Source organism: Lepisosteus oculatus, chromosome 4 (assembly GCF_040954835.1).
Source record: "Lepisosteus oculatus isolate fLepOcu1 chromosome 4, fLepOcu1.hap2, whole genome shotgun sequence".
Classification (NCBI taxonomy): Eukaryota; Metazoa; Chordata; class Actinopteri; order Semionotiformes; family Lepisosteidae; genus Lepisosteus; species Lepisosteus oculatus.
Window position 1 is genome coordinate 5739330 of NC_090699.1, and position 27552 is coordinate 5766881.

Sequence of the window (27552 nt, forward strand, 5' to 3'; positions counted from 1 at the left end):
TATTATTATTATTATAACTCCATCACCTTAGAGAAATCCACCCACATCCTAAACTCATCTTTAGTGGCACCAACATCGCCCTCCTGAGACTTGACACCTATGTCTCCTTCACAGACTACATCCTGACCGTCTGCCTGGCAGGGGCAGGATTCGTATTCACCCCTGGCACTGGGTGCTGGGTCACCGGCTGGGGCAACACAACTGCTGGTGAGTCAGACCGGAAACTTCCCCTTGAAGGTCTATGAGGAGTCTGTTTCTTGATTGCACACATGATCAAAGTGTTTCACACAGCCTGAACCAGCTGCACAAATGGGGACCAGTGTTTTTTAGGGGGGGTGGGTCTTGAACAAGACCAGTGTCCAATCCAATGGAATTAAAAGTGTGGTATGTGATCCAGGAGATGCTAAAATTGCTGTGTTCCTTCAGCGCTCCTCCAGGAAAAAAGTACAACAATCATCCAGTGTAACAATTGGTCTTCAGCTGACACCATCTGTACTTCTCCTCTGGACCTGGGGCAGTTGAGCACACCTCCATCACAACTCTTCTCTCAGTTCCAGATTTACTAAAGTTAAGTAATTTAGAAGCGGTATTTGCTTTGGTCAATCAATCCATGTCACGTTAACCCCAGTCTGTGCACAGAGACACAGGAGGCCCCCTAGTCTGCAAACGGAACTCCATTAGCATTAAAGCCAGTGTCGTTGTCCCTGGCAACAGTACCAACCAAGTTCTTGCACCAACGGTGTTCGTCATGGTGTTACGGTACACGACCTTCCTGCAGGCAACTGTGGACTCCAAAGTTCCCATCATCTTCAACACTGGCTGTTAAGACACGAAGGGTCACTGCCGCGAGCACAAGCTCACAGCCAACGAGCGCTCAAACCGGAGGTACGATGCACACAATGCCCACAAACAGTGAAGAACAACGGCGGCTGCAAGGAAAGAAGGAAAGCAAGTGTTTTGGACTGTGCAAATGGAGGAGAGGCTCGTCGAACTTTTGAGCCAGCAAAGATGTCTGTTCTATTTTTTGTATTTGTCGTTTCGTGTTTGTTGTTTGTTTACTTTGGTGCGGTGCTCCTCCTCTTATTCCAGAGTGCTCCACGTTGATTGGCTGCCAAAATAAGGCAGACCCCGCGGTACTTTCGTATTGCAATGCGAGATTTAGAACCGTGATGAAAAGTCAGGAGGGAATCATGTAACTAGTCACCCCCTGCGATCCCTAGTCGTATAATTTTACACCCTCTAGGACAGCAAAGGCAGCGAGACTCAGCAACTGCAGTTGTTAAATCTGACATGCTCTCCAACTAGACGTCATGTTGAATCCTGTAGTGTGACGCCGGCTTAACAGACATCACTGCATTTGGCTCAACAGAAGCTGCTGACAGCTGACACCCTCCTCCCCTCAAAATCTCACCTCTGCCAAATTCGCTGGTATGAATCTCCCAGTGTTATCAGAATCCAGATTAGCCAGCACTTAAATAACAATTCATCATTGACATCCCCTCACAGACATTGGTCAACATCAATCTTACTCAACAGTAACCAGACAAAATCAGTCCACGACAGCAGTTGGTCAGCAGACTCAAAACATTTTTGGTCTGAAAGCAATTGACTTACTGTATTTACTGTAATTAGTTTTCAAGCTTCTGCTGTACTTCTGACTGCTTGTTCTTTTGATATATAATCTGTAATTTACTATCCATAAAACTATTTTCTTCATCTACTTTAAAGCATTTTTTTGCTGCTTTTAAATATGCTGTATAAAGTTTGTTATATTATTATTAAGGCATAAGGCAATGCTTCTAGACCTGGAAGTAACAAGGAAAGTGTTGATTTAATTGCATGTAACAGATATCGATTAGAATTAGAATTAGAATTTTATCTTGATTATGTTCTTTCCATATGCAACCTAAAGCAAAAGAGTTACAGGAAAAGCATGCTGTCAGCTTGCCATTACCATTGGGCAATCGACAGTCCCATGCAAAATTACCGATGTCACAACAGAGTTTCACCACTTTGATTTGCTTCTGGTCAATATAGCCCAGAAGATCATCGGCTGCGGTCTCACCGAGATTAAACAGCTCTATGAGGACCGCTGCCGTGGTAGAATTCTGGCCATCACAGAGGACAGGGAGAAAATAAAACCTGAACGGAGAAACGAGAAACGAACAAAGCAAAGCAGGAGACTCAAGACAAAGCGCCATAGAAGCAGGGGTGAGGCTCACAGTAGAGTCCAGTAGTAGCTAGGGACTGCATAATTAGTAAATGTAGATCACCAGAAGGGGATCTGAAATACACAGCAAGTCCTGGAAAACAGTGAGCACACTTGAGAATGTGATGGTTGCCCAGGGCAACCGCTAGGTGAGAGACGTGGTACAGGACGCGATTGCAACACTGGCTCAACAAATAGCAGAGCTCCTTTCTTCAGATAAATGTAACATAATCCTCCAGACCCTGAATCTTAATCACCTCCTCGGGATCACGATGTAACGGTTGGGATCATGTAGATACAGATGCAGGCATTCAAAGTGCGCGGTACAAACCTGTACTGCACGCAACTGCCTACGTCATACCGCGGTACGTGATTGGCTGGCCAAAATGACCGACAGGGGCACTCGTGGTGCATTGGTCAGTATTGAAAAGATTAAATCATTTAAATTACTTTATTGTGCATGTTTTTATCCGCTTAGTATTGAATATTTATATAGAATTTTACAACTAAAGGAAATTTTAGTACCTGAGCATAAAAAGAAGAGGAGCATGACGCATCTGAAGGTCATAAACAATATTAATTTAGGAACATAAACATATTATGTATTAAAAACTATATAATTATATTCGTATACTGAAGCTCAAACAGTATTATAAGACTTTCTATTGATATGTGTATTGCTGTTTCAGTACATGTCATGCAACTGCATCGGTGGTGTGATGGCTTAAGTGACTGACTTATAACCCTGAGGTCAGGTGTTCAAATCCACCTATTGCCATGAGTTGTCTTTCAACAAATAAACATTTCTTTGAAAAACTAGCAAATAGCAAATATTATGGACACTATATTGACATTTTTTTATTTTTCTAAATATCATAACATGTTTGAAGCCAAGTCATTTATTAATAACAACGAATAATTTCAAACTGCTACTGATATTATTACTGACAATAAATATAATCGACACTATATTGAATTTGTTGGTCTTTCTAAATATCACAAAACATTCAAAGTTAAGTGACTACCATTTTCCTTGAATACTTGCGCTCGTTATCACAGTAGAAGCAACTCATACTTTTCAGAATTTAAGGATTATTTTGGAAAAGGTTTTACGTGCTCCTTCTGACCATATTGTTTATATGCCTTGTGAAAAGTGATAATGTTTTAACCTGTTCTGCGAATTTGCTCATTATCAGCGTAAGAAAAAAAGCATACTTTTAGAATTTGATCAACAGGGAATATAATATGGAATAGAATATCTAAAGAGCATGCTTGCCAGCGCGGTGACATCACCGCCTTTCCCTCTGAATAGCTTGTCAAATAGGCAGTGAAAATATTTGTCTGCCTGTCCGCGGGAGGAAGGGAGACTGTCTTTCATTGGAAAGTCCACCTCTTCTACTCTGAGAATGTAGGGGGGAGGAAAAGTGCCCGATAATTAAAATATTTATGATGAAGGTGGTAGGTTCAGTACTTTTGTCCAACTGAGCAATCTTGCTTTCATAAAATATACCAACTTTTAATGTTTAATTATTAACATGCTGTAATACACAGTTTAAATTTACAAGTCTAAAGAGGATACAACTAAAATACTTAATTGAATAAAGGTTGTCCCTCAGCAGTGATCGGGATTCAAAACTGGGTGTCTTCTGGTGACAGCTCAAATGCTGTACATGAGAGGTTAAGCTTTATTAGCTCCACCTGGCGGTTTTACAAGGTGATTCCGGATAAAATTAACATAATCTAATTTGCATGCGGTAAAATGCGAAATGACGCGTTATGACATGTTTGGATGTGACACGCCCGCCTCGTTGTATCACAGAGTATCCTGCTCGTTTTGAATGGCTGCATCTGTAAGTCCTCATGGCTGGCACAAGTTCAATGTCTTGAACAAAACATGGTAAAGCTGGTGTCACACTACACGACTTTTCTAAGGAATTTCAGTCATAGCCCTCATTAACATAACCGTAAGAAAATCACAGCCCGTTACCGTCAGTCGTGTAGTGTGACAACGCCACACTAGTTCTTCTTCGACACTTGAAGAAGGCTCCACAGCCGAAACATTGTGTTACTTTTCGTCTCTTTTCAGCATGGAATAAACCTTTACTTGTTCCTTTGCAGCCTATGCATGCATGCCGACTCAGCTATCTACTTGAACTACATTATTCTGATACCATGAATAACATCACAAATGGTATTGCGAGTCAAAATAAAGATTATCAAAAGTCCTGTCCAGTTTTCTGCTTTCTCTACTTTTACTGTGTGACTATGTCCTTTCAGAGAATCAAAGATAAATTCTATTTACTGTTACAATAGAGACTGAAGAATAAGCCTTCTACAAAAGCAACAGCAGAGCAGAAGAGTCCTGACACACCAGTAGAACAGTGCTGCTACAATAGGGGCTAAAGTCACAGCACAACAGTCCTGGTACAATAAGGGCTACAGTCACAGTCCAGTATAATGTTCATGATGGGTCATGATATCTGTAGCAGTAGTAGGTGCTTCCAAATATACAAGTTAAAAGCAAAATGTTCCATCTTAGTCTTTTCTATCCATTTACTCTCCCTGTATGTAATCATGGTTTGTTTTGTGTTGTGCAATGGCAGTGAGCCAGAAGTGATGCAGGTACCCCACCCTGCAGAGAACTGGTGATCTGTTGTGAACGAGATCTACACGTCAATAGGGCCTAATCTAACATGAGCAGGAAACTGCAAAGATATGAGAAGAACCTCCCTTTTTTACTTTAAGATCGCAATCTACCATCTGAAGGGTCTGTTTTAGCTTTTGGAAAAGTTGTGCCGTTTACTGTATGCCTTCTCCATAATGCACCATTCCCAAAAAATCGTACACGCAGACCTGGGTGCAGTCAATCTATGGTTCATTCCCCTTCCCTGGCATCACCAGGTCTCCAATATATCTGCGTCACCGAAGACAGGCATGTCTCCTCCTCTGTAATATATTACAGACTCACATCTCTACTTTGGTAGGTCAGTGCATCCTGTTTAACTGGGATAACTCTGAAATCACGTTTTAGATCTATTTCAGGATGTCCGCTAGGCAAATGTGCAAACTCTTCATACAAAACTTATCGCAACCAATGTTACCTACTCCAATGTTGTTCATTTAATTAAATGTCAATGGTTAAGGCGTAGTCATATTTTAGTACCAATCATAAATAAAATAAAATTTTATTAAATAAAATTGTGAAATTGACTGATTAGATATTGAAATCTAATTACTGATTATGTTAATCTAATAGACTGAGCATTAGTCTAGCCGATCTGATTAAACTTAACTTATTGAATCCGTAAACTACCAGGCTTTACCTATCAGAACACAACCCCTTCCCAGTTGTCCAAGATTATCAGCACAAGCCCGGCTGCCATCTCTCTACAGACATGATTTCTTCCTCAGTGTCAGACATGTGACTGTGAAGGCATCTTGTCAGCCTCGTGGATGCTAGTGACCTAGGGAAGCCAGTGAAGATGAGCCCTGCTCTACTGCAAAGTCTTGTGTCTCTCTTCTTGTGTCTTCTTTAGAGGACTCTTGTGAGGATACTAATTCCTAAAATAAAAATTCCTCGGGAATCATAGGACTTAGCATACAGGAAAACTCCAACTACTCTGAAAGTGATTTATGAGTTAAAATATAAGAATAATTTTACATACTTTAATGTAATTTTGCATTGAATGCAATGAATTTTGGTACCACAATTTATGATCATACATACATTATATAAATGTATAATATAAACATAACATATACATATATAGTATATAAAGTTACAATCCTACATTTATCATTTTAAAAATGTCTCCCCTTTTTACGATTCTTCAGAGAATCTTCAAAGAAATACTATGCCGAGTCAGATGTTTAATTAATCAGCTAATTTAATCTCTGATTTGCAGATACTAAGTCAGTTCTTGACTCTGTGTGCGTGTTTGTGGTCTGTGAGCATCTACAGCACTGTGAGCTATATAAAGGCAGCTGTACGCTGTGTGGTCTCTGCTCCTCTGTGTCCAGCAGTACTTGGGGAAGGACGGTCCACTGTGTCTGGAGAGAACTTCGGACAAAGATGATTTTACTGCAAATTCTTTTAGGGATCCTGATTCTGGAAACACACAGTAAGAAAATAACAAATTGATAACCTTTTTTTCTCTTGGTTCCAAACAACAAGGCATTCAGACAGAACTTCCATCATGAGAATATGTCAGCTGCTGCATTCTTGATCAAACCAGCTCTTAAATGACAGAACTGAGAGCAAGTGTACCAAAACGCCTGCACCTGTTTAACAAGAATCCAGGAACGTAATGTGCTCCTACTAGTCATTCGACACTCTAGAATAAGATACTCTGCAGCTCCACAATGCTGGAACTTCCGAAAGTCAGTGCTGGATCAGATACTCAGTGTTGTACCGATCCCTGTCTGATTCCCACCTGAGTTCACCCAGGTTTATTGTAGTAAAGGAGAGTAAACTATGAAAAAGGGTTTGAGTGCCTGGTAAAAGTGCAGTGAAGAACAGTGAAATCAGGGTAAAAGCACATTACAATGTACAGTAAACAAAGTCTCCCAGTATCTTAAGCAGAAATAAAGCAGTTCTACAGTGGTCAGTCAGGATGTGAAGGAGGGACAGTGGTCCTGGATGACTGATCTCATGCCTGTTCTATATTAACCACTCTGTCTCTCTCCAGTGTCCAGGAGCTCTACATTGGGCAAACAGGATGCAAAGGAGGGACAGTGGCCCTGGCAGGTTTATGTCCGGATTAACCATGCATATACAATCTGTGGTGGATCCCTGATCAGTGAGCAGTGGGTTCTCATGGCAGCGCAGTGCTTCCAACCGTGAGTATTCCCAAGCACACCTGCATTGTCGTAATTTTCTCTAGACTCTGGTTATTCACAGTGTTTGAACCTGAACCAGAACTGGTGTTTTTGTAGAGCATGTGAAAATCTGTAGTGTACCGTCCTGAAGTGGCTGTATAAAGGCCAGTAATAAACCACTGCTGTAAAAAAGCCACTTTTTCCTACTCATTGTACAAACTGCTTTCTGAGTCCACTTGCAGTCTGTTCAGGCGCGTGCAAGGAGGGTCCTATTTAAGTCCATTTCTACACTTATTCTAAAAATATATCTAGACACATCTGCAGAGGGCTCTATTGCCGCAATGTCGTTCATTTCACTCTTATTTCTCAGTGTGAACTTACTCTCTCTAATACTCCCTCTAACTCGAATTCTTCAGTACAAGAAAAATCTTTACACTTTTATGGATGATGCAAGAAGTCACAGCACAGTTCAGTGAAGGAATATACTGTACACAACTGTTGCACATGGAGTAGAACCTACAGTAAACAAAATGTTCCCATACTTGCTGTTTTTGACTAGGATATCCCCGCCTTTAAGTTGTACCTGAAATGCCATATACAGTAATAAAGTGAAATCCTTTCATATCAAAAATGTTTTGAGTTTGGATTTGAATGCACTCAAGAGTAGGTGGCTCTAGTGTCCTTGGGGAAAGTATTCCAGAGCTTTGGGGAGCAGCATGAGAAGGCTCTGTCACCCACAGTGTGTAGGTGAGCTTGGGAGACAGACAGGAGACCACTTTACAACCTTGACAAACACAGCTCATCACATCAGATCAAATCCTACATTTTATAAAGCACCTTTTAAAAGCCATCTCAAGGCAATTAAAAATAAAAACAATATTAGTATGTTAGACTATTTCATCCCAAACTCTACCAGCTGGGCAGGAGAACATTCTTCTATTCCTGATACACTGTGTGGAGAGTCTTCTAGATCAGATCAGATCAGGCACGCTGAGCAGGAAATAGGAGTGGTTTTCTAAGGGCAGAGAAACAAACAAATAGCTATATTTAGTTTAGCTTAGATCAATTGATTTGGTCATTATTTTTTATTTAATTTTAAACATCAAAAACTCTGTTTCAATGTGTCCAAGAAACAACAGAACCAATTTACTCCTCTGACCAAATGGATCTCCAAGCAGTATTATTGTTACTGTAATTGGTATTCTTACTCAGGAGGCGTATAAGATAAGATCACTTTATTGACCATAAACAATATCTTTGCATTAGGAATTTGTCTTTTCACATACCCCAACTTGCTCTCTACGAGACACACAGACATGGAGAGAAGCTGGGGGTCAGAGCGCAGGGTCAGACATTTATACAGGGGCCCTGGAGCAGTTGGGGTTTAGGGCCTTGCTCACGGCCCAATTGAGAAGGATTACTCTGCCAGCTGTAGGATACGAACGGGCAACCTCCCAGCCACTGGGGCAGATCCTTAGTCACAGAGCCACCGCACTGCCCATTACCACCTCTGTCCTGAAGCCAAAGACACAGGACAAGAACTGAACCTTTACTGCAGCACCATAGAAAGTGTCCTCACTAGCAGCATCACTGTGTGGTACAGCAGTAGAGATACACTACAAAGGGTTGTGGCACAGAAGATTATAGGATGTGACTGACCATCAATCAGTGAGATCCAGACCATCTGCTGTCGCAATAAAGCCCAATCCATCATTTGGGAACCCAACCATCCTGGCTTCTATTATTATTATCACTATTATAAGATTGTCTCTTTCAGCTCTGTCTCGCTGGAGCATTCTTTCGTGAGGCTGGGGGCGTACAAGCTGGCCCGACCCTCCAAACATGAGGTCAAGAAAAGCATTAAGAAGGTCGTCCTCCACGAGCAGTACGAGAAAGCAAAAGACAGCTTTGACATCGCCCTGGTGCAGCTGGACAGCGAGGTGTCCCTCTCTCCTTACATCAGTCCTGTCCAGCTCGCCAAGCCCAACGATGTCTTCACAGAGAACACAGAGTGCTGGGCCACTGGGTGGGGGTGGACTAAAGAGAATGGTAAGAAATGATGATCAGGGCTCCTGTGTTTCTCGTTAGGACTCAGGAACTAAGACTGCAGCCCACAGCAGGTCATTCTGCACATCTCTCTTGTCTGGTTGCTGTGAGCTCATTCAGACATCTCACCCAGTCATTTACTTGAAAGAAGGGAGCGTATCAGCTTCAACAACATGGTGTATATTGTTCTAGATCAGCGGTCAGCTGACATGGCAACACGTGTCATTATTGTCATGCAAAGGGATTTTTAGCAGCATGTGTAATGAGAGTGGCACATGCAATAAAAGACTAATAAGCCATGAAGAAACTAAGTTAAAAAACAATTCACTTGGTTTGCTTGCTGCCTTATTTTTAGCAGGGCTAGCCAACTATTTTAACAGGAAAGCTCACAATTTATGCTGCTATATTTATTTTGGTATTTATTGTGGCATGTTCATCAGCTGAGATGGTTGTGTCTGGTGTCCGAACATGAGGACAAGCACTCATGAGTTTATTTTTTAATAAAGAACGCTTTATACCTGGGATGATGTTGGACAGAAATAGTAATGAATAATGCATGTCATTCTACTTGTCTTTAGCTTTGTAGCAATAAGTCACCATCTTTTTGTCACTCCAGTACCTCTGGCACCCCCTCGCACTCTGCAGGAAGTCCAACTGCCCATCGTAGACAACAGGCGCTGTCAGTCCATGTACAACAGCGAGGCTACTATCAGGGAAGACATGATGTGTGCTGGGGATGAAGATGGACAGAAGGACACCTGTAATGTGAGTTTACCATCTGCAGTGCAGACAGAAACTAGACCAGCTGGTTCAACAACTCTTACACAGTGAACAAACTTGGTAAAATAAAACTTGAACTGATAACTGTTAAACCCACTACACTGAAGTATTGTGTAGAGTACACTAATCTCTGCTATTACACAAGTTTCCAAAACACATATTGGCTCACACTCAATTGGTAAATAGAGGACAGGTGCCTGTATAACGAGAAACTCGTGTTGGCTTATACGCAATTTCAACCCCGACATGTTTAAATTTTGCATGGTGGACTAACAGAACTGAACACGGTGGTCCGTGGAGGAATACAGCTGATGCTCAGTTTTCCCAGGTGCTTTGTTTTGTAAGTGCTAATTGGGAGCTTCTCCTCAATTCTCGTGCTATTTTCACTAAATCTTCTGGATTGCTGTAAATAACAACAAGGTGAAGTCCTACATTTACTGTAGTATTTATGTATTGTTCTAGCGCCCTTGCCTGGTGTCTTGGCAGAAGCACACCCAGATAATTAGTATGCGCCGCGGTGCAGGCTGGGAACCACTGTCAGGGTTAGGGCTGCAGGCTGACCACTAGCTAACCTTAGTTATGGAAATAGTGTGTTTTTAGGAAATTGTACTTGATTGGTTAATGTTTACCCCTGTTTTCTTCCCAAGACCCATATCCAACCTAAAGCTGTATAAGTGTTCCCTTTGCTGCCTTTGTGTGTTTAAAATTTATTTGAAAGGTTTATGGTTTTTGTTGCCTGGTAATAGGCTGATGGAGGCCTATAATAAGGAGTGCTTGTGCTGTCTGAATGTCTCCTTGTTGCCCATGAGAACTATTCCATAAATTATACACTTTAAATTTAATGTGTTTAAAGTCTGTAAACATTTTATTAGGATAACCAATAAACTATAGTTAACCAAAAAGCTTTGGTTAAGTTTTCAGTGCTCTGCCCCAACCCTTTTTTTCCCATAATAATAATAACATCACATTATTAACCCTATACAATTTATTGCATTGGTAATTTGTCTTTTCACATATCTCAGCTTACCATGAGACACACAGACAGGGAGAGAGCCTGGGGTCAGAGCGCAGGGTCAGCCATTGTACAGCACCTCTGGAGCAGTTGGGGTTAAGGGCCTTGCTCAGGGGCCCAACAGAGTAGGATTCCCAGCTGCAGGATTTGAACCAGCAACCTTCCAGCCCCAGGCACAGATACTCAGCCACAGAGCCACTGCTCCGCCCCGAAGGTGAGACAGTGGCCGGTACAGGGATCAAACCCACGACCTTGGCGTTATTAGCACCACGCTCTAACCAACTGAGCTAACCGGCCCATAAGCCCTGTTGTTTTTATTGCGCAATTTTGCATAACGTGTGGTTTTACAGGAATGTATCTATCGCGTTAGAGCAGAGACGCCTGTATTTCCAAATGATAACTGTTAAACCCACTACATTACGCCACTCTTAGAATCTTTGTATAGTATAGTAAAAATACTTCTTAGTAAAAAGTAAAAAGATCATTCTTACACCTCAGAAATATTGCCAGACTACATCATGTGTTGTTGCAGACTGTAGCTGAAAAGCTAGTCAACACTTCCATCTTCTCTAGACTTGATTACTATAATGCCCTGATTGCTGGGGTATCTAAACCCACACTGAAGAATGTCCAGAATTCGGTAGCCAGAATCCAAACCTGGTCTAGTGCAAGTTACTATCCTATCCTGGAGTCCCTGCACTGGCTCCCTGTAAGGTTGGAGTCGAGATCAAAATCATCAAGCTTTTCTGTTAGGTTCTACATGGCACCTCAGTACCGATCTGACTTCTGATCTGTCTACTCCACACCTTGCAGCCTTCTTTTATTAAACTGGTCTCCTGTCTGTCTCACAAGCTCACCTACACACTGTGGGAGACAGCTTTCTCATGCTGCTCCCCAAAGCTCTGGAATACTTTCCCCAAGGAAACTAGAGTCAACTACTCTAAAATCCAGACTCAAAACATTTTTGGTCTGAAAGCAATTGACTTACTGTATTTACTGTAATTAGTTTTCAAGCTTCTGCTGTACTTCTGACTGCTTGTTCTTTTGATATATAATCTGTAATTTACTATCCATAAAACTATTTTCTTCATCTACTTTAAAGCATTTTTTTGCTGCTTTTAAATATGCTGTATAAAGTTTGTTATATTATTATTAAGGCATAAGGCAATGCTTCTAGACCTGGAAGTAACAAGGAAAGTGTTGATTTAATTGCATGTAACAGATATCGATTAGAATTAGAATTAGAATTTTATCTTGATTATGTTCTTTCCATATGCAACCTAAAGCAAAAGAGTTACAGGAAAAGCATGCTGTCAGCTGGCCATTACCATTGGGCAATCGACAGTCCCATGCAAAATTACCGACGTCACAACAGAGTTTCACCACTTTGATTTGCTTTGTGAAAATATTGCTACAGCCAGTGTAAATCTATTCCTTCATCATTTCTCATTTCTCTCCAGGGAGACGCAGGAGGGCCTCTGGTGTGTAAGAAGGGGGAGAGCTGGATCCAGGCTGGGATTGTGAGCTTTGGAAGAGGTTGTGGTAGCCCCAACTCCCCAGGAGTCTACACCCGGGTCAGCAGCTTCAGATGCTGGATTAGGAAACACAGTGGAGTCTGAGGATTTCAATAGCACCCTGGGGACAGGGCCTCCTGTCATAACTGGCTGACTGGCTACCTGCTGCTGCAACTGCAGAATCTGATTAGAGACGAGGGAGAGATAACTGCGAGTAAGAATATGCTAAAAGATAGGACTGGGAGATGCAATAAAGAGAAACAGCACAGTGAAACAGCAACAGACATCTTACAGCCCTTACAGTCCTCTGGGGTCAATTTTAAGACTGTCCAGTTGCTATGAATTAAAGGAATAAATGAAGATTATTGGCTCTTATCATTTATTTAAAAAAAACAGCTGTAAAGTCTGACTTAAAACAGAAAATGTAACTTAACACTGTAAAACATCGAAAGCTAAATAACATTTGTATCACTAACAGATGAAAGCACAAACGGACAGAAATTGTTGCCTATCTTTGCTTTTGCCTGCTTGCTGCTATGACAAATCCACTGTATTGTGATTTGGCTGACATCTCAGCTCAATAAAACTGCAAACACTGAAGCTCCTGGTCTGCGGCTGTTCTCTCGGGGAATGTCCCTGTGCTTCTTAGTGTCTGTATGTGTGCCAGCGTCACCCTAGCAGACCTGTTTCATCCAGTACACATTTTCCATTGACACAAGTATCTGTGGCTTGAAGAAGTGCTTGCTGGATTTAAGCAAACTGGTTTTTCCATGTCAGATGTTGTCAGAGAAGGAGGAGATTTCTGAGTGTGTAGTTGGGTCTGTCTCTACCCACTTACGCATTACGCATAAATGCATTTTTACAAATTAAAATAACAGTTTTATACATGCCTTAACAGAAAGGCAATATAAAGTAATTAAGGTGATTAGGCTAATACCAGCAGGACAGAAGATAGACAGAGCCAGAGAAATCGATTTGGGTTCCTGCTTTCATTGGAAAGTGGTTTTCTGGACACTTCTTTGCTACAAGTATTTATTCTGCTCCATTTAAAAATGTTCATTTCTTTTCCCTAAGAGTTTTTAAGGGGAGGTCTGTGACAGATCAAGAGTGCCAACTCCCCAAAATGCCCTTTTTATATACATTTTTTTATTTTTATTCCAATATAAAGTCTGAGGGCCATTATTGCAGACTGCTTTCTCACGTTGTCTGACCATGAAATTTGACTACAGTCAATCCATTTAATTAACAAGCACATTAGGAGAGACTGGGTGAGAGGAAATGACAGGTGATAACAAGAATCACACAGCTTAATCACAATGGCAAGACACAGGACACCTTTAACTATTTCCAATGGATGCGAATCTGTAGACATTGTGTCCTTCAGCAAAAGTCTGCGGGAGGTAGACGTGTGTGGCGGTAACCTCATTGCCAGCAACTGGGTTATGACAGCCTGTCCCTCTCACCCAGGTACAGACCAACCCCACCTGTCCCCACCTGTCCCTCTGACCGAGGTACAGACCAAACTTCACATGTTCCTTCTACACAGGTTGAGACCAAACCCCACCTGTCCCTCCTACCCAAGCAGAGACTAAAACCAATCTGCCCCTCCAATCCACATTCCCCTGTAACAGACCACACATATTCAAGACTCTTCTGGATAATTCTGGATCACCCAGATGACATCATGTATTTCCAGCAACCTTATTTCCTGCATCCCTTGCATTAAAAGCCCAGTTATTTACATAGGTGAGACAGGTAAGAGACTGTGGGACCATTTCAGGGAAATCCTTTCGGTGTCTCTTTTAGAGACACAGGCCACACACTCACAGCCCACTCAGTATTGATGGAACGGAAGTGGAAACAGTCACCAGCTTTAGGTTTTTGGGAATTCACATCTCTAAACATCTAACCTGGACTGTGAACACTGACTCTATCTAAGACCAACCACACCTGTCCCTCTCACCCAGGTACAGACCAACCCCACCTCTTCCTCTGTGCCAGGTACAAACCAAACTTCATATGTTCCTTCTACCCAGGTTGAGACCAAACCCCACCTGTCCCTACTACCCAAGCAGAGACCAAAACCCATCTGTCACGAATCTCCCTCACGCAGGCAAGCGCTCCCGCATTCCCACGTGTTCTCCCCATACCAAACGTGCACGCGTCAATCAGTCCTCTACTTAAACCCTCATCAGTCCCCCGGTCTTTGCTCACAACTGAGATTCTCTCCAGGAGCTTATCTACTACCTTGGCCTTACTACTGATTCTCCCCTGGACCTCGACCCTGCTTTTCCGACTACCTCTTTGCCTCTCGATTTTGTACCTTCGCCTCTAGAACGCTCTCTCGGATCCTTACTCCTGCCTCTCTCTTCGATTACGCCTCCGCCTTCCGAATCCACTCCGACGCCTCTTCTACGCCTTCCCGGACTCCCACCCCTGCCTGTCTCTTAGATTATGCCTCCACCTTCTGAATCCACTCCGATGCCTCTTCTACACCTTCCCAGACTCCGACCCCTGCCTGTTTACTCCAACTACGCTTACGTCTAGCGCCAACCCTAAAAAGAGCACCGCATTGGATCCCTATCCCCCGCAGTCAGCCCCTGCGTGATACATCTGCCCCTCCAATCCATATTCCCCTGTAACTGAACTCTCTGCAAATATATATCCAAGACCATGCATATTCAAGACTCTTCTGGATAATTCTGGATCACCCAGTTGAAATCATGTATTTCCAGCAACCTTATTTACTGCATCCCTTGCAGAAAATGCCCAGCTATTTACACAGGTGAGACAGGTAGGAGACTGGGGACCATTTCAGCGAAATATGGGCTCTCCAAGCCCATAGTTTCCCATTTCACCTGTACATCATACCTGATCCAACTGATCTCTCAGTCTGCATCCTCACAGAGGGGTTTCAGAACACCTATTGCAGACACCTTCCCCCTTCATTCAATGACAGATTCATTTCCTTCTAACCCTCTCTATTCATTTGCAGGTTTTGACTTCACACCACCCGAGAGTCGATATTCCTTCTCTCCCGCCTCCGGTCCACTCCCGGCTTTTGAGCTCCCATGCTTTATCTATCAACCGCTGATCTTCCTCTATCCCTCACACCTGAAGAAGGTTCCACAGCCGAAACGTTGCGTCTCTTTTCTTTTCAGCATGGAACAAATCTCGTTCCTTTGCAGCCTGCGCACACTGACGAGGCACCCTACTTCTTCAACCTTTTTGTTTTCTACTTGCAATGGAAACATAAATGCAGGGAATGCAGTATTATCTTCCCAATAAAATCAGCTACATAAGTGCAGGAAAACATAAAAAGGGGGAACACACAGTGAGGAGCCCCTATACTACAACTGTCTGATGAACATGATCACTTTCGCACTCATGATGCGGGGCTCGACTGTAGAGGTACTTGGGACCCAGTAACAACCAGATACATAGAGAAGAAAGGACGTCACTGAAGAATGGTGAAAAATCAATAGATAAATCCCAGAAGAACTTTGACTCACTGCAAGAAAGTGTAAAAGCTTGTAACATCAGGGGGTGAAATGGTGAATACTGACTGATAATAATAATAATAATAATAATAATAATAATGATAATAATTGCTTACACTTATATATTATTCTGGACACTCCACTCAAAGCGCTTTACAGGTAATGGGGACTCCCCTCCACCACCACCAATGTGCAGCATCCACCTAGATGATGCGACTGCAGCCATAGTGCGCCAGAACGCTCACCACACATCAGCTATCAGTGGGGAGGAGAGCTGTTCTGGCGCACTATGCCTGTCGTCGCATCATCCAGGATGTTGCACACTGGTGGTGGTGATGGAGGGGATCCCCATTACCTGTAAAGTGCTTCGAGTTTAGTGTCCAGAAAAGCGCTATATGTGTAAGCAATTATTATTATTATTATTATTATTATTATTATTATTATTATTATAACTCCATCACCTTAGAGAAATCCACCCACATCCTAAACTCATCTTTAGTGGCACCAACATCGCCCTCCTGAGACTTGACACCTATGTCTCCTTCACAGACTACATCCTGACCGTCTGCCTGGCAGGGGCAGGATTCGTATTCACCCCTGGCACTGGGTGCTGGGTCACCGGCTGGGGCAACACAACTGCTGGTGAGTCAGGCTGGAAACCTCCCCTTGAAGGTCTATGAGGAGTCTGTTTCTTAATTGCAGACATGATCAAAGTGTTTCACACAGCCGGAACCAGCTGCACAAATGGGGACCAGTGTTTTTTAGGGGGGGTGGGTCTTGAACAAGACCAGTGTCCAATCCAATGGAATTAAAAGTGTGGTATGTGATCCAGGAGATGCTAAAATTGCTGTGTTCCTTCAGCGCTCCTCCAGGAAAAAAGTACAACAATCATCCAGTGTAACAATTGGTCTTCAGCTGACACCATCTGTACTTCTCCTCTGGACCTGGGGCAGTTGAGCACACCTCCATCACAACTCTTCTCTCAGTTCCAGATTTACTAAAGTTAAGTAATTTAGAAGCGGTATTTGCTTTGGTCAATCAATCCATGTCACGTTAACCCCAGTCTGTGCACAGAGACACAGGAGGTCCCCTAGTCTGCAAACGGAACTCCATTAGAATTCAAGCCAGTGTCGTTGTCCCTGGCAACAGTACCAACCAAGTTCTTGCACCAACGGCGTTCGTAATGGTGTTACGGTACACGACCTTCCTGCAGGCAACTGTGGACTCCAAAGTTCCCATCATCTTCAACACTGGCTGGTAAGACACGAAGGGTCACTGCCGCGAGCACAAGCTCACAGCCAACGAGCGCTCAAACCGGAGGTACAATGCACACAATGCCCACAAACAGTGAAGAACAACGGCGGCTGCAAGGAAAGAAGGAAAGCAAGTGTTTTGGACTGTGCAAATGGAGGAGAGGCTCGTCGAACTTTTGAGCTAGCAAAGATGTCTGTTCTATTTTTTGTATTTGTCGTTTCGTGTTTGTTGTTTGTTTAATTTGTTTACTTTGGTGCTCCTCCTCTTTGGTGCTCCTCCTCTTATTCCAGAGTGCTCCACGTTGATTGGCTGCCAAAATAAGGCGACCCCACGGTACTTTCGTATTGCAATGCGAGATTTGGAACCGTGATGAAAAGTCAGGAGGGAATCATGTAACTAGTCACCCCCTGCGATCCCTAGTCGTATAATTTTACACCCTCTAGGACAGCAAAGGCAGGGAGACTCAGCAAATGCAGTTGTTAAATCTGACATGCTCTCCAACTCCGACGTCGTGTTGAATCCTGTAGTGTGACGCCGGCTTAACAGACAACACTGCATTTGGCTCAACAGAAGCTGCTGACAGCTGACACTCTCCTCCCCTCAAAATCTCACCTCTGCCAAATTCGCTGGTATGAATCTCCCAGTGTTATCAGAATCCAGATTAGCCAGCGCTTAAATAGCAATTCATCATTGACATCCCCTCACAGACATTGGTCAACATCAATCTTACTCAACAGTAACCAGACAAAATCAGTCCACGACAGCAGTTGGTCAGCAGGATTCTCCCTGCTGATTGGTCAACAAGAAACCCGCTCCACACTGACTGGTCCTGCATCACCCAATCTTTCTGTGTGTGAGAAAACCACTGTTTGACTTCAGTGTGCTCAGCTGCTCCTGCTCTGTGAAACATGTACTGAACTAGCAGAAACCTTCCAGAAGACACTAAAGAGACTTTTCAAGCTCAGGTGTCGTAACCGACTACTGCACTGCTTCTCTAACCAGTACACCACCACAAGGGATCTGCAAGAAGTCAACAAACCCATTCAGACTCACAATGGAGACAGCAAGTGCAGCACACAGTTAAAAACTCAGGGAACCAGAGGTTCTGAGAGGAGTAGAAGTGGCCTGGTCCTGACGTTGAATAAGGATTTGCAGATGGGTTTTATATGAAGGGTGGTGGGCAGTGAAGGGAGCAGGTGGGTAGGCTGCTCCACTCTGCCCACAATGTATTCTTTCTCGAACTCTTCGTCTTCCAGGGACCAGAAACACAGGAACCACAAAGGCAGGTTTTCATGTACCTCATACAAGGACTTGGCAATGAAGGCAACTCGTCTTTTAAATGTTTTTCTCAAAAAAGAAAACATGTACAATAGATTTAATTCAGTTTCTCTCTCTACATATACATTATGTAATTTCTTTAAAAAGGTCTGTCATGTATCATGTATGGGGCAGAGCGGTGGCTCTGTGGTTCAGGATCTGCGCCTGTGACCGGAAGGTTGCTGGTTCAAATCCCACGGCCAGCAGAGGAATCCTACTCCGTTGGGCCCCTGAGCAAGGCCCTTAACCCTAACAGCTCCAGGGGCGCCATACAATGGCTGACCCTGTGCTCTGACCCCAAGCTTCTCTCCGTGTCTGTGTCTCCATGGAGAAAAGCTGGGGTATGCAAAAAGACAAATTCCTAATGCAATAAATTGTATAGGGCTAATAAAGAAACATTATTATTATTATGTATTGGACATTATTTTTAGGAACAAGTAAAGGTTTATTCCATGCTGAATAGAGAAGAAAAGAAACAATGTTTCGGCTGAGGAGCCTTCTTCGGGTGTGGAGTTCTTCTTCGACACTTGAAGAAGGCTCCATAGCCGAAACATTGTGTTACTTTTCTTCTCTTTTCAGCATGGAATAAACCTTTACTTGTTCCTTTGCAGCCTATGCATACCGGCTCAGCTATCTACGTGAACTACATTATTTTGATATCATGAACAACAGCAAATAAATAATAAAAACAAAGTACACAGAAAATTAAATGGTAATGAGAGACAAAATTAAGAATATCAAAAGTCAGTTGTCTGCTTCCTCTACTTTTACTGTGTGACTATGACCTTTTGGAGAATCAAAGATAATAAATTCTATTCACTGTTACAATAGAGACTGAAGAATAAGCCTTCTACAAAAGCAACAGAGCAGAGCAGAAGAGTCCTGACACACCAGTAGAACAGTGCTGCTGCAATAGGGGCTAAAGTCCCAGCACAACAGTCCTGGTACAATAAGGGCTACAGTCACAGTCCAGTATAATGTTCATGATGGGTCATGATATCTGTAGCAGTAGTAAGTCAGTACTACTGTAGGTGCTTCCAAATATACAAGTTAAAAGCAAAATGTTCCATCTGAGTCTTTCCTATCCATTTCCTCTCCCTGTATATAATCGTGGTTTGTGTTGTGCAACGGCAGTGAGCCAGAAATGATGCAGGTATCCCACCCTGTAGAGAACTGGTGATCTGTTGTGAATGAGATCTGCATGCCGATAGTGCCTGATCTAACATGAGCAGGAAACTGCAAAGATATGAGAAGAACCTCCCTTTTTTAACTTTTAGATCACAATCTACCATCTGAAGGGTCTATTTTAGCTTTTGGAAAAGTTGTGCCATTTACTGTATGCCTTCTCCATAATGCACCATTCCAAAAAATCGTACACGCAGACCTGGGGACAGACAATCTATGGTTCATTCCCCTTCCCTGGCATCACCAGGTCTCCAATATATCTGCACCACCGAAGACAGGCCTGTCTCCTCCTCTGTAATATATTACAGACTCACATCTCTACTTTTGGTAGGTCAGTGCATCCTGTTTAACTGGGATATCTCTGAAATCACGTTTTAGATCTATTTCAGGATTTCCACTAGGCAAATGTGCAAACTCTTCATACAAAACTTATCACAACCAATGTTACCTACTCCAATGTTGTTCATTTAACTAAATGTCAATGGTTAAGGTGTAGTCATATTTTAGTACCAATCATAACAAACCCATCATAAATTGTGTTATTAAATAAAATTGTGAAATTGACTGATTAGATATTGAAATCTAAATACTGATTATGTTAATCTAATAGACTGAGCATTAGTCTAGCTGATCTGATTAAACTTAACTTATTGAAATCCATAAACTACCAGGCTTTACCGATCAGAACACACCCCCTTCCCAGTTGTCCAAGATTATCAGCACAAGCCCGGCTGTCATCTCTCTACAGACATGATTTCTTCCTCAGTGTCAGACATGTGACTGTGAAGGCACCTTCATACTTATAAAAATTCCTCGGGAATCATAGGACTTAGCATACAGGAAAACTCCAACTACTCTAAAAGTGATTTATGAGTTAAAATATAAGAATAATTTTACATACTTTAATGTAATTTTGCATTGAATGCAATGAATTTTGGTACCCCAATTTATGATCATACATACATTATATAAATGTATAATATAAACATAACATATACATATATTGTATATAAAGTAACAATCCTACATTTATCATTTTAAAAATGTCTCCCCTTTTGACAATTCTTCAGAGAATCTTCAAAGAAATGCTATGCCGAGTCAGATGTTTAATTAATCAGCTAATTTAATCTCTGATTTGCAGATACTAAGTCAGTTCTTGACTATGTGTGCGTGTTTGTGGTCTGTGAGCATCTACAGCACTGTGAGCTATATAAAGGCAGCTGTACGCTGTGTGGTCTCTGCTCCTCTGTGTCCAGCAGTACTTGGGGAAGGACGGTCCACTGTGTCTGGAGAGAACTTCGGACAAAGATGATTTGCCTGCAACTCCTTTTAGGGATTCTGATTCTGGACACAAGTAAGAAAATAACAAATTGACTATTTGATAACCTTATTTTCCCTAGGATGCAAACAACAAGGCTTTCGGACAGAACTTCCTTCATGAGAATATGTCAGCTGCTGCATTCTTGATCAAACCAGCTCTTAAATGACAGAACTGAGAGCAAGTGTACCAAACACACCTACACCTGTTAAACAAGAATCCAGGAACTTAATGTGCTCCTACTAGTCATTCGACACTCTAGAATAAGATACTCTGCAGCTCCACAATGCTGGAACTTCCGAAAGTCAGTGCTGGATCAGATACTCAGTGTTGTACCGATCCCTGTCTGATTCCCACCTGAGTTCACCCAGGTTTATTGTAGCAAGGGAGTAAACTATTAAAAAGGGGTTTGAGTGCCTGGTAAAAGTGCAGTGAAGAACAGTGAAATCAGGGTAAAAGCACATTACAATGTACAGTAAACAAAGTCTCCCAGTATCTTAAGCAGAAATAAAGCAGTTCTACAGTGGTCAGTCAGGGTGTGAAGGAGGGACAGTGGTCCTGGATGACTGATCTCATGCCTGTTCTATATTAACCACTCTGTCTCTCTCCAGTGTCCAGCTCTGTTCTGTCCAGGAGCTCTACATTGGGTGATCAGGATGTGGAGGAGGGACAGTGGCCCTGGCAGGTTTATGTCCAGATTAATTATGCATCTGCATTCTGTGGCGGTTCCCTGATCAGTGAGCAGTGGGTTCTCATGACAGCGCAGTGCTTCAAACAGTGAGTATTCCCTGATGTCAAGCATTGTCGTAATTGTCTCTAGACTCTGGTTATTCACAGTGTTTGAACCTGAACCAGAACTGGTGTTTTGTAGAGCATGTGAAAATCTGTAGTGTACCATCCTGAAGTGGCTGTATAAAGGCCAGTAATACACCACTGCTGTAAAAAAGCCACTTTTTCCTACTCATTGTACAAACTGCTTTCTGAGTCCACTTGCAGTCTGTTCAGGCGCGTGCAAGGAGGGTCCTATTTAACTGTTCCATTAGTCCATTTCTACACTTATTCTAAAAATATACCTAGACACATCTACGGAGGGCTCTATAGCCGCAATGTCGTTCATTTCACTCTTATTTCTCAGTGTGAACTTACTCTCTCTAATACTCCCTCTAACTCGAATTCTTCAGTACAAGAAAAATCTTTACACTTTTATGGATAATGCAAGAAGTCACAGCACAGTTCAGAGAAGGAATATACTGTACACAACTGTTGCACATGGAGTAGAACCTACAGTAAACAACATTTTCCCATACTTGCTGTTTTTGACTAGGATATCCCCACCTTTAAGTTGTACCTGAAGCCATATACAGTAATAAAGTGAAATCCTTTCATATAAAAAATGTTTTGAGTTTGGATTTGAATGCACTCAAGAGTAGGTGGCTCTAGTTTCCTTGGGGAAAGTATTCCAGAGCTTTGGGGAGCAGCATGAGAAGGCTCTGTCACCCACAGTGTGTAGGTGAGCTTGGGAGACAGACAGGAGACCACTTTACAACCTTGACAAACACAGCTCATCACATCAGATCAAATCCTACATTTTATAAAGCACCTTTTAAAAGCCATCTCAAGGCAATTAAAAATAAAAACAATATTAGTATGTTTGACTATTTCATCCCAAACTCTACCAGCTGGGCAGGAGAACATTCTTCTATTCCTGATACACTGTGTGGAGAGTCTTCTAGATCAGATCAGATCAGGCACGCTGAGCAGGAAATAGGAGAGGTTTTCTGAGGGCAGAGAAACAAACAAATAGCTATATTTAGTTTAGCTTAGATCAATTGATTTAGTCATTATTTTTTATTTAATTTTAAACATCAAAAACTCTGTTTCAATGTGTCCAAGAAACAACAGAACCAATTTACTTCTCTGAGCAAATGGGTCTCCAAGCAGTATTATTCTTACTGTAATTGGTATTCTTACTCAGGAGGCTTATAAGATAAGATCACTTTATTGACCATAAACAATATCTTTGCATTAGGAATTTGTCTTTTCACATACCCCAACTTGCTCTCAATGAGACACACAGACATGGAGAGAAGCTCGGGATCAGAGCGCAGGTCAGACATTTATACCGCGCCCCTGGAGCAGTTGGGGTTTAGGGCCTTGCTCAGGGGCCCAATTGCGTAGGATTACTCTGCCGGCCGCAGGATACGAACGGGCAGCCTCCCAGCCACTGGGGCAGATCCTTAGTCACAGAGCCACCGGACTGCCCGTTACCACCTCTGTCCTGAAGCCAAAGACACAGGACAAGAACTGAACCTTTACTGCAGCACCATAGAAAGTGTCCTCACCAGCGGCATCACTGTGTGGTACAGCAGTACTACACTGTATGATAGAGATACTCTTCAAAGGGTTGTGGCACAGAAGATTATAGGATGTGACTGACCATCAATCAGTGAGATCCAGACCATCTGCTGTCGCAATAAAGCCCAATCCATCATTCAGGAACCCAACCATCCCGGCCTCTATTATTATTATCATTATTATAAGACTGTCTCTTTCAGCTCCGTCTCGCTGGAGCATTCTTTTGTGAGGCTGGGGGCGTACAAGCTGGACCAACCCACCAAACATGAGGTCAACAAAAGCATTAAGAAGGTCGTCCTCCACGAGCAGTACGAGAACGTACAAGGCGGCTTTGACATTGCCCTGGTGCAGCTGGAAAGCGAGGTGTCCCTCTCTCCTTACATCAGTCCTGTCCAGCTCGCCAAGCCCAACGATGTCTTCACGGAGGACACAGAGTGCTGGGCCACTGGGTGGGGGCGGACTAAAGAGAATGGTAAGAAATGATGATCAGAGCTCCTGTGTTTCTCGTTAGGACTCAGGAACTAACACTGCAGCCCACAGCCGGTCATTCTGCACATCTCTCTTGTCTGGTTGCTGTGAGCTCATTCAGACATCTCACCCAGTCATTTACTTGAAAGAAGGGAGCGTATCAGCTTCAACAACATGGTGTATATTGTTCTAGATCAGCGGTCAGCTGACATGGCACATGTGTCATTATTGGCATGCAAAGGGATTTTTAACGCCATGTGTAATGAGAGTGGCACGTGCAATAGACTAATAAGCCATGAAGAAACTAAGTTAAAAAACAATACAAACTGTGTTAGACTATGTAATCCCCTATAATATGCTACCCGATGAAAGTGCTATGGTGTAGAAGAAAAACGATTCACATGGTTTGCTTGCTGCATTATTTTTAGCAGGGCTAGCCAGCTATTTTAACAGGAAAGCTCACAATTTATGTTGCTACAATTATTTTGGTATTTGTGTCATGTTCATCAGCTAAGATGGTTGTGTCTGGTGTCTGAACATGAGGACAAGCAGTCATGAGGTTTTTTTTAATAAAGATATCTAATGCTTTATACCTGGGATGATGTTGGACAGAAATAGTAATGAATAATGCATGTCATTCTACTTGTCTTTAGCTTTGTAGAAAATAGTCACCATCTTTTTGTCACTCCAGTACCTCTGGCACCCCCTCGCACTCTGCAGGAAGTCCAACTGCCCATCGTAGACAACAGGCGCTGTCAGTCCATGTACAACAGGGAGGCTACTATCAGGGAAGACATGATGTGCGCTGGGGATGAACAGAAGGACACCTGCGGAGTGAGTTCACCATCCACAGTGCAGACAGAAACTAGACCAGCTGGTTCAACAACTCTTACACAGTGAACAAACTTGGTAAAATAAAAATTGAACTGATAACTGTTAAACCCACTACACTGAAGTATTGTGTAGAGTACACTAATCTCTGCTATTACACGAGTTTCCAAAACACATATTGGCTCACACTCAATTGGTAAATAGAGGACAGGTGCCTGTATAACGAGAAACTCGTGTTGGCTAATACACAATTTCAACCCCGACATGTTTAACTTTTGCATGGTGGACTAACAGAAATGAATACGGTGGTCCGTGGAGGAATACAGCTGATGCTCAGTTTTCCCAGGTGCTTTGTTTTGTAAGTGCTAATTGGGAGCTTCTCCTCAATTCTCGTGCTATTTTCACTAAATCTTCTGAATTGCTGTAAATAACAGCAAGGTGAAGTCCTACATTTACTGTAGTATTTATGTATTGTTCTAGCGCCCTTGCCTGGTGTCTTGGCAGAAGCACACCCAGATAATTAGTATGCGCCACGGTGCAGGCTGGGAACCACTGTCAGGGTTAGGGCTGCAGGCTGATCACTAGCTAACCTTATTATTAAGGCAAAAGGCAATGCTTCTAGACCTGGAAGTAACAAGGAAAGTGCTGATTCAATTGCATGTAACAGATATCGATAATTGTCCCTATCTTGTCATTACTACGTTAAATCATTTAACAGACCACAGGCTGAGACTCGGTTCTGTTGCCATAGAGATATGAGGACATGAGCACGGGTATTACAGATACTACACAAACAACAAGTGATCAAACATTTGACTGAGTAAAACATGTTGTTTTGTAGGGGATATTGTAAATGAAAAAGCAGTTAGTTTTTTTAGAATTTTATCTTGATTATGTTCTTTCCATATGCAACCTAAAGCAAAAGAGTTACAGGAAAAGCATGCTGTCAGCTTGCCATTACCATTGGGCAATCGAGAGTCCCATGCAAAATTACGGACGTCAAAACCACTTTGATTTGCTTTGTGAAAATATTGCTACAGCCAGTGTAAATCTATTCCTTCATCATTTCTCATTTCACTCCAGGGAGACGCAGGAGGGCCTCTGGTGTGTAAGAAGGGAGACAGCTGGATCCAGGCTGGGATTGTGAGCTTTGGAAGAGGTTGTGGTAGGCCCAACTCCCCAGGAATCTACACCCGGGTCAGCAGCTTCAGATGCTGGATTTGGAAACACAGTGGAGTCTGAGGATTTCAATAGCACCCTGGGGACAGGGCCTCTTGTCATAACTGGCTGACTGGCTACCTGCTGCTGCAACTGCAGAATCTGATTAGAGACGAGGGAGAGATAACTGCGAGTAAGAATATGCTAAAAGATAGGACTGGGAGATGCAATAAAGAGAAACAGCATAGTGAATCAGCAACAGACATCTTACAGCCCTTACAGTCCTCTGGGGTCAATTTTAAGACTGTCCAGTTGCTATGAATTAAAGGAATAAATGAAGATTATTAGCTCTTATCATTTCAGAAAAAAACAGCTGTTAAGTCTGACTTAAAACAGAAAATGTAACTTAACACTTTAAAACATCAAAAGCTAAATAACATTTGTATCACTAATAGATGAAAGCACAAACGGACAGAAATTGTTGCCTATCTTTGCTTTTGCCTGCTTGCTGCTATGACAAATCCACTGTATTGTGATTTGGCTGACATCTCAGCTCAATAAAACTGCAAACACTGAAGCTCCTGGTCTGCGGCTGTTCTCTCTGGGAATGTCCGTGTGCTTCTTAGTGTCTGTATGTGTGCCAGCGTCACCCTAGCAGTCCTGTTTCATCCAGTACACATTTTCCATTGACACAAGTATCTGTGGCTTGAAGAAGTGCTTGCTGGATGTAAGCAAACTGGTTTTTCCATGTCAGATGTTGTCAGATAAGGGGGAGATTTCTGAGTGTGTAGTTGATCAGCTGAGTCACGAGGGCTGTCTCCACCCACTTAAGCATGATGCATAAATGCATTATTACAAATTAAAATAACAGTTTTATACGTGCCTTAACAGAAAGGCAATATAAAGTAATTAAGGTGACTAGGCTAATACCAGCAGGACAGAAGATAGACAGAGCCAAAGAAATCGATTTGGGTTCCTGCTTTCATTGGAAAGTGGTTTTCTGGACACTTCTTTGCTACAAGTATTTATTCTGCTCCATTTGAAAATGTTCATTTCTTTTCCCTTAGAGTTTTTAAGGGGAGGTCTGTGACAGATCAAGAGTGCCAACTCCCCAAAATGCCTTTTTTATATACAATTTTTTATTTTTATTCCAATATAAAGGCTGAGGGCCATTATTGCAGACTGCTTTCTCACGTTTTCTGACCATGAAATTTGACTACAGTCAATCCATTTAATTAACAAGCACATTAGGAGAGACTGGGTGAGAGGAAATGACAGGTGATAACAAGAATCACACAGCTTAATCACAATGGCAAGACACAGGACACCTTTAACTATTTCCAATGGATGCGAATCTGTAGACATTGTGTCCTTCAGCAAAAGTCTGCGGGAGGTAGACGTGTGTGGCGGTAACCTCATTGCCAGCAACTGGGTGATGACAGCCTGTCCCTCTCACTAAGGTACAGACCAACCCCACCTGTCCCCACCTGTCCCTCTGACCGAGGTACAGACCAAACTTCACATATTCCTTCTACAAAGGTTGAGACCAAACCCCACCTGTCCCTCCTACCCAAGCAGAGACTAAAACCAATCTGTGGGACCATTTCATTGAAATCCTTTCGGTGTCTCTTTCAGAGACACAGGCCACACACTCACAGCCCACTCAGTATTGATGGAACGGAAGTGGAAACAGTCACCAGCTTTAGGTTTTTGGGAATTTACATCTCTAAAGATCTAACCTGGACTGTGAACACTGACTCTATCATGAAGAAGGCTCAGCAGCGCCT

At 42.6% G+C, this 27552-nt stretch overlaps 2 protein-coding genes across 2 annotated transcripts; both read left to right on the plus strand.

Moving 5' to 3' along the window:
• Positions 1–6197: 6197 nt before the first annotated feature.
• LOC138238105 (serine protease 27-like) lies at positions 6198–12979 on the plus strand. The gene is made up of 5 exons (XM_069187987.1): positions 6198–6330; positions 6898–7048; positions 8805–9076; positions 9690–9838; positions 12326–12979. The coding sequence occupies exons 1-5, from the start codon at positions 6282–6284 to the stop codon at positions 12482–12484; spliced, it is 780 nt and encodes a 259-aa protein (XP_069044088.1). The 5' UTR covers positions 6198–6281; the 3' UTR covers positions 12485–12979.
• A 7879-nt stretch (positions 12980–20858) lies between these two features.
• Positions 20859–26342, plus strand: LOC138238104 (serine protease 27-like). Its single transcript, XM_069187986.1, has 5 exons — positions 20859–20989; positions 21565–21730; positions 23509–23780; positions 24468–24610; positions 25691–26342. The coding sequence occupies exons 1-5, from the start codon at positions 20944–20946 to the stop codon at positions 25847–25849; spliced, it is 786 nt and encodes a 261-aa protein (XP_069044087.1). The 5' UTR covers positions 20859–20943; the 3' UTR covers positions 25850–26342.
• Positions 26343–27552: the final 1210 nt, after the last annotated feature.

Excerpts from the sequence above, each read along its gene's own strand:
- LOC138238105 (XM_069187987.1), top strand. The coding sequence starts at position 6,282 with ATGATTTTACTGCAAATTCTTTTAGGGATCCTGATTCTGGAAACACAC. Across the intron at positions 7,049-8,804 it reads GCAGCGCAGTGCTTCCAACC|CTCTGTCTCGCTGGAGCATT; the intron begins GTGAGTATTCCC and ends TGTCTCTTTCAG. Across the intron at positions 9,839-12,325 it reads GACAGAAGGACACCTGTAAT|GGAGACGCAGGAGGGCCTCT; the intron begins GTGAGTTTACCA and ends ATTTCTCTCCAG.
- LOC138238104 (XM_069187986.1), top strand. The coding sequence starts at position 20,944 with ATGATTTGCCTGCAACTCCTTTTAGGGATTCTGATTCTGGACACAA. Across the intron at positions 20,990-21,564 it reads GATTCTGATTCTGGACACAA|TGTCCAGCTCTGTTCTGTCC; the intron begins GTAAGAAAATAA and ends GTCTCTCTCCAG. Across the intron at positions 24,611-25,690 it reads AACAGAAGGACACCTGCGGA|GGAGACGCAGGAGGGCCTCT; the intron begins GTGAGTTCACCA and ends ATTTCACTCCAG.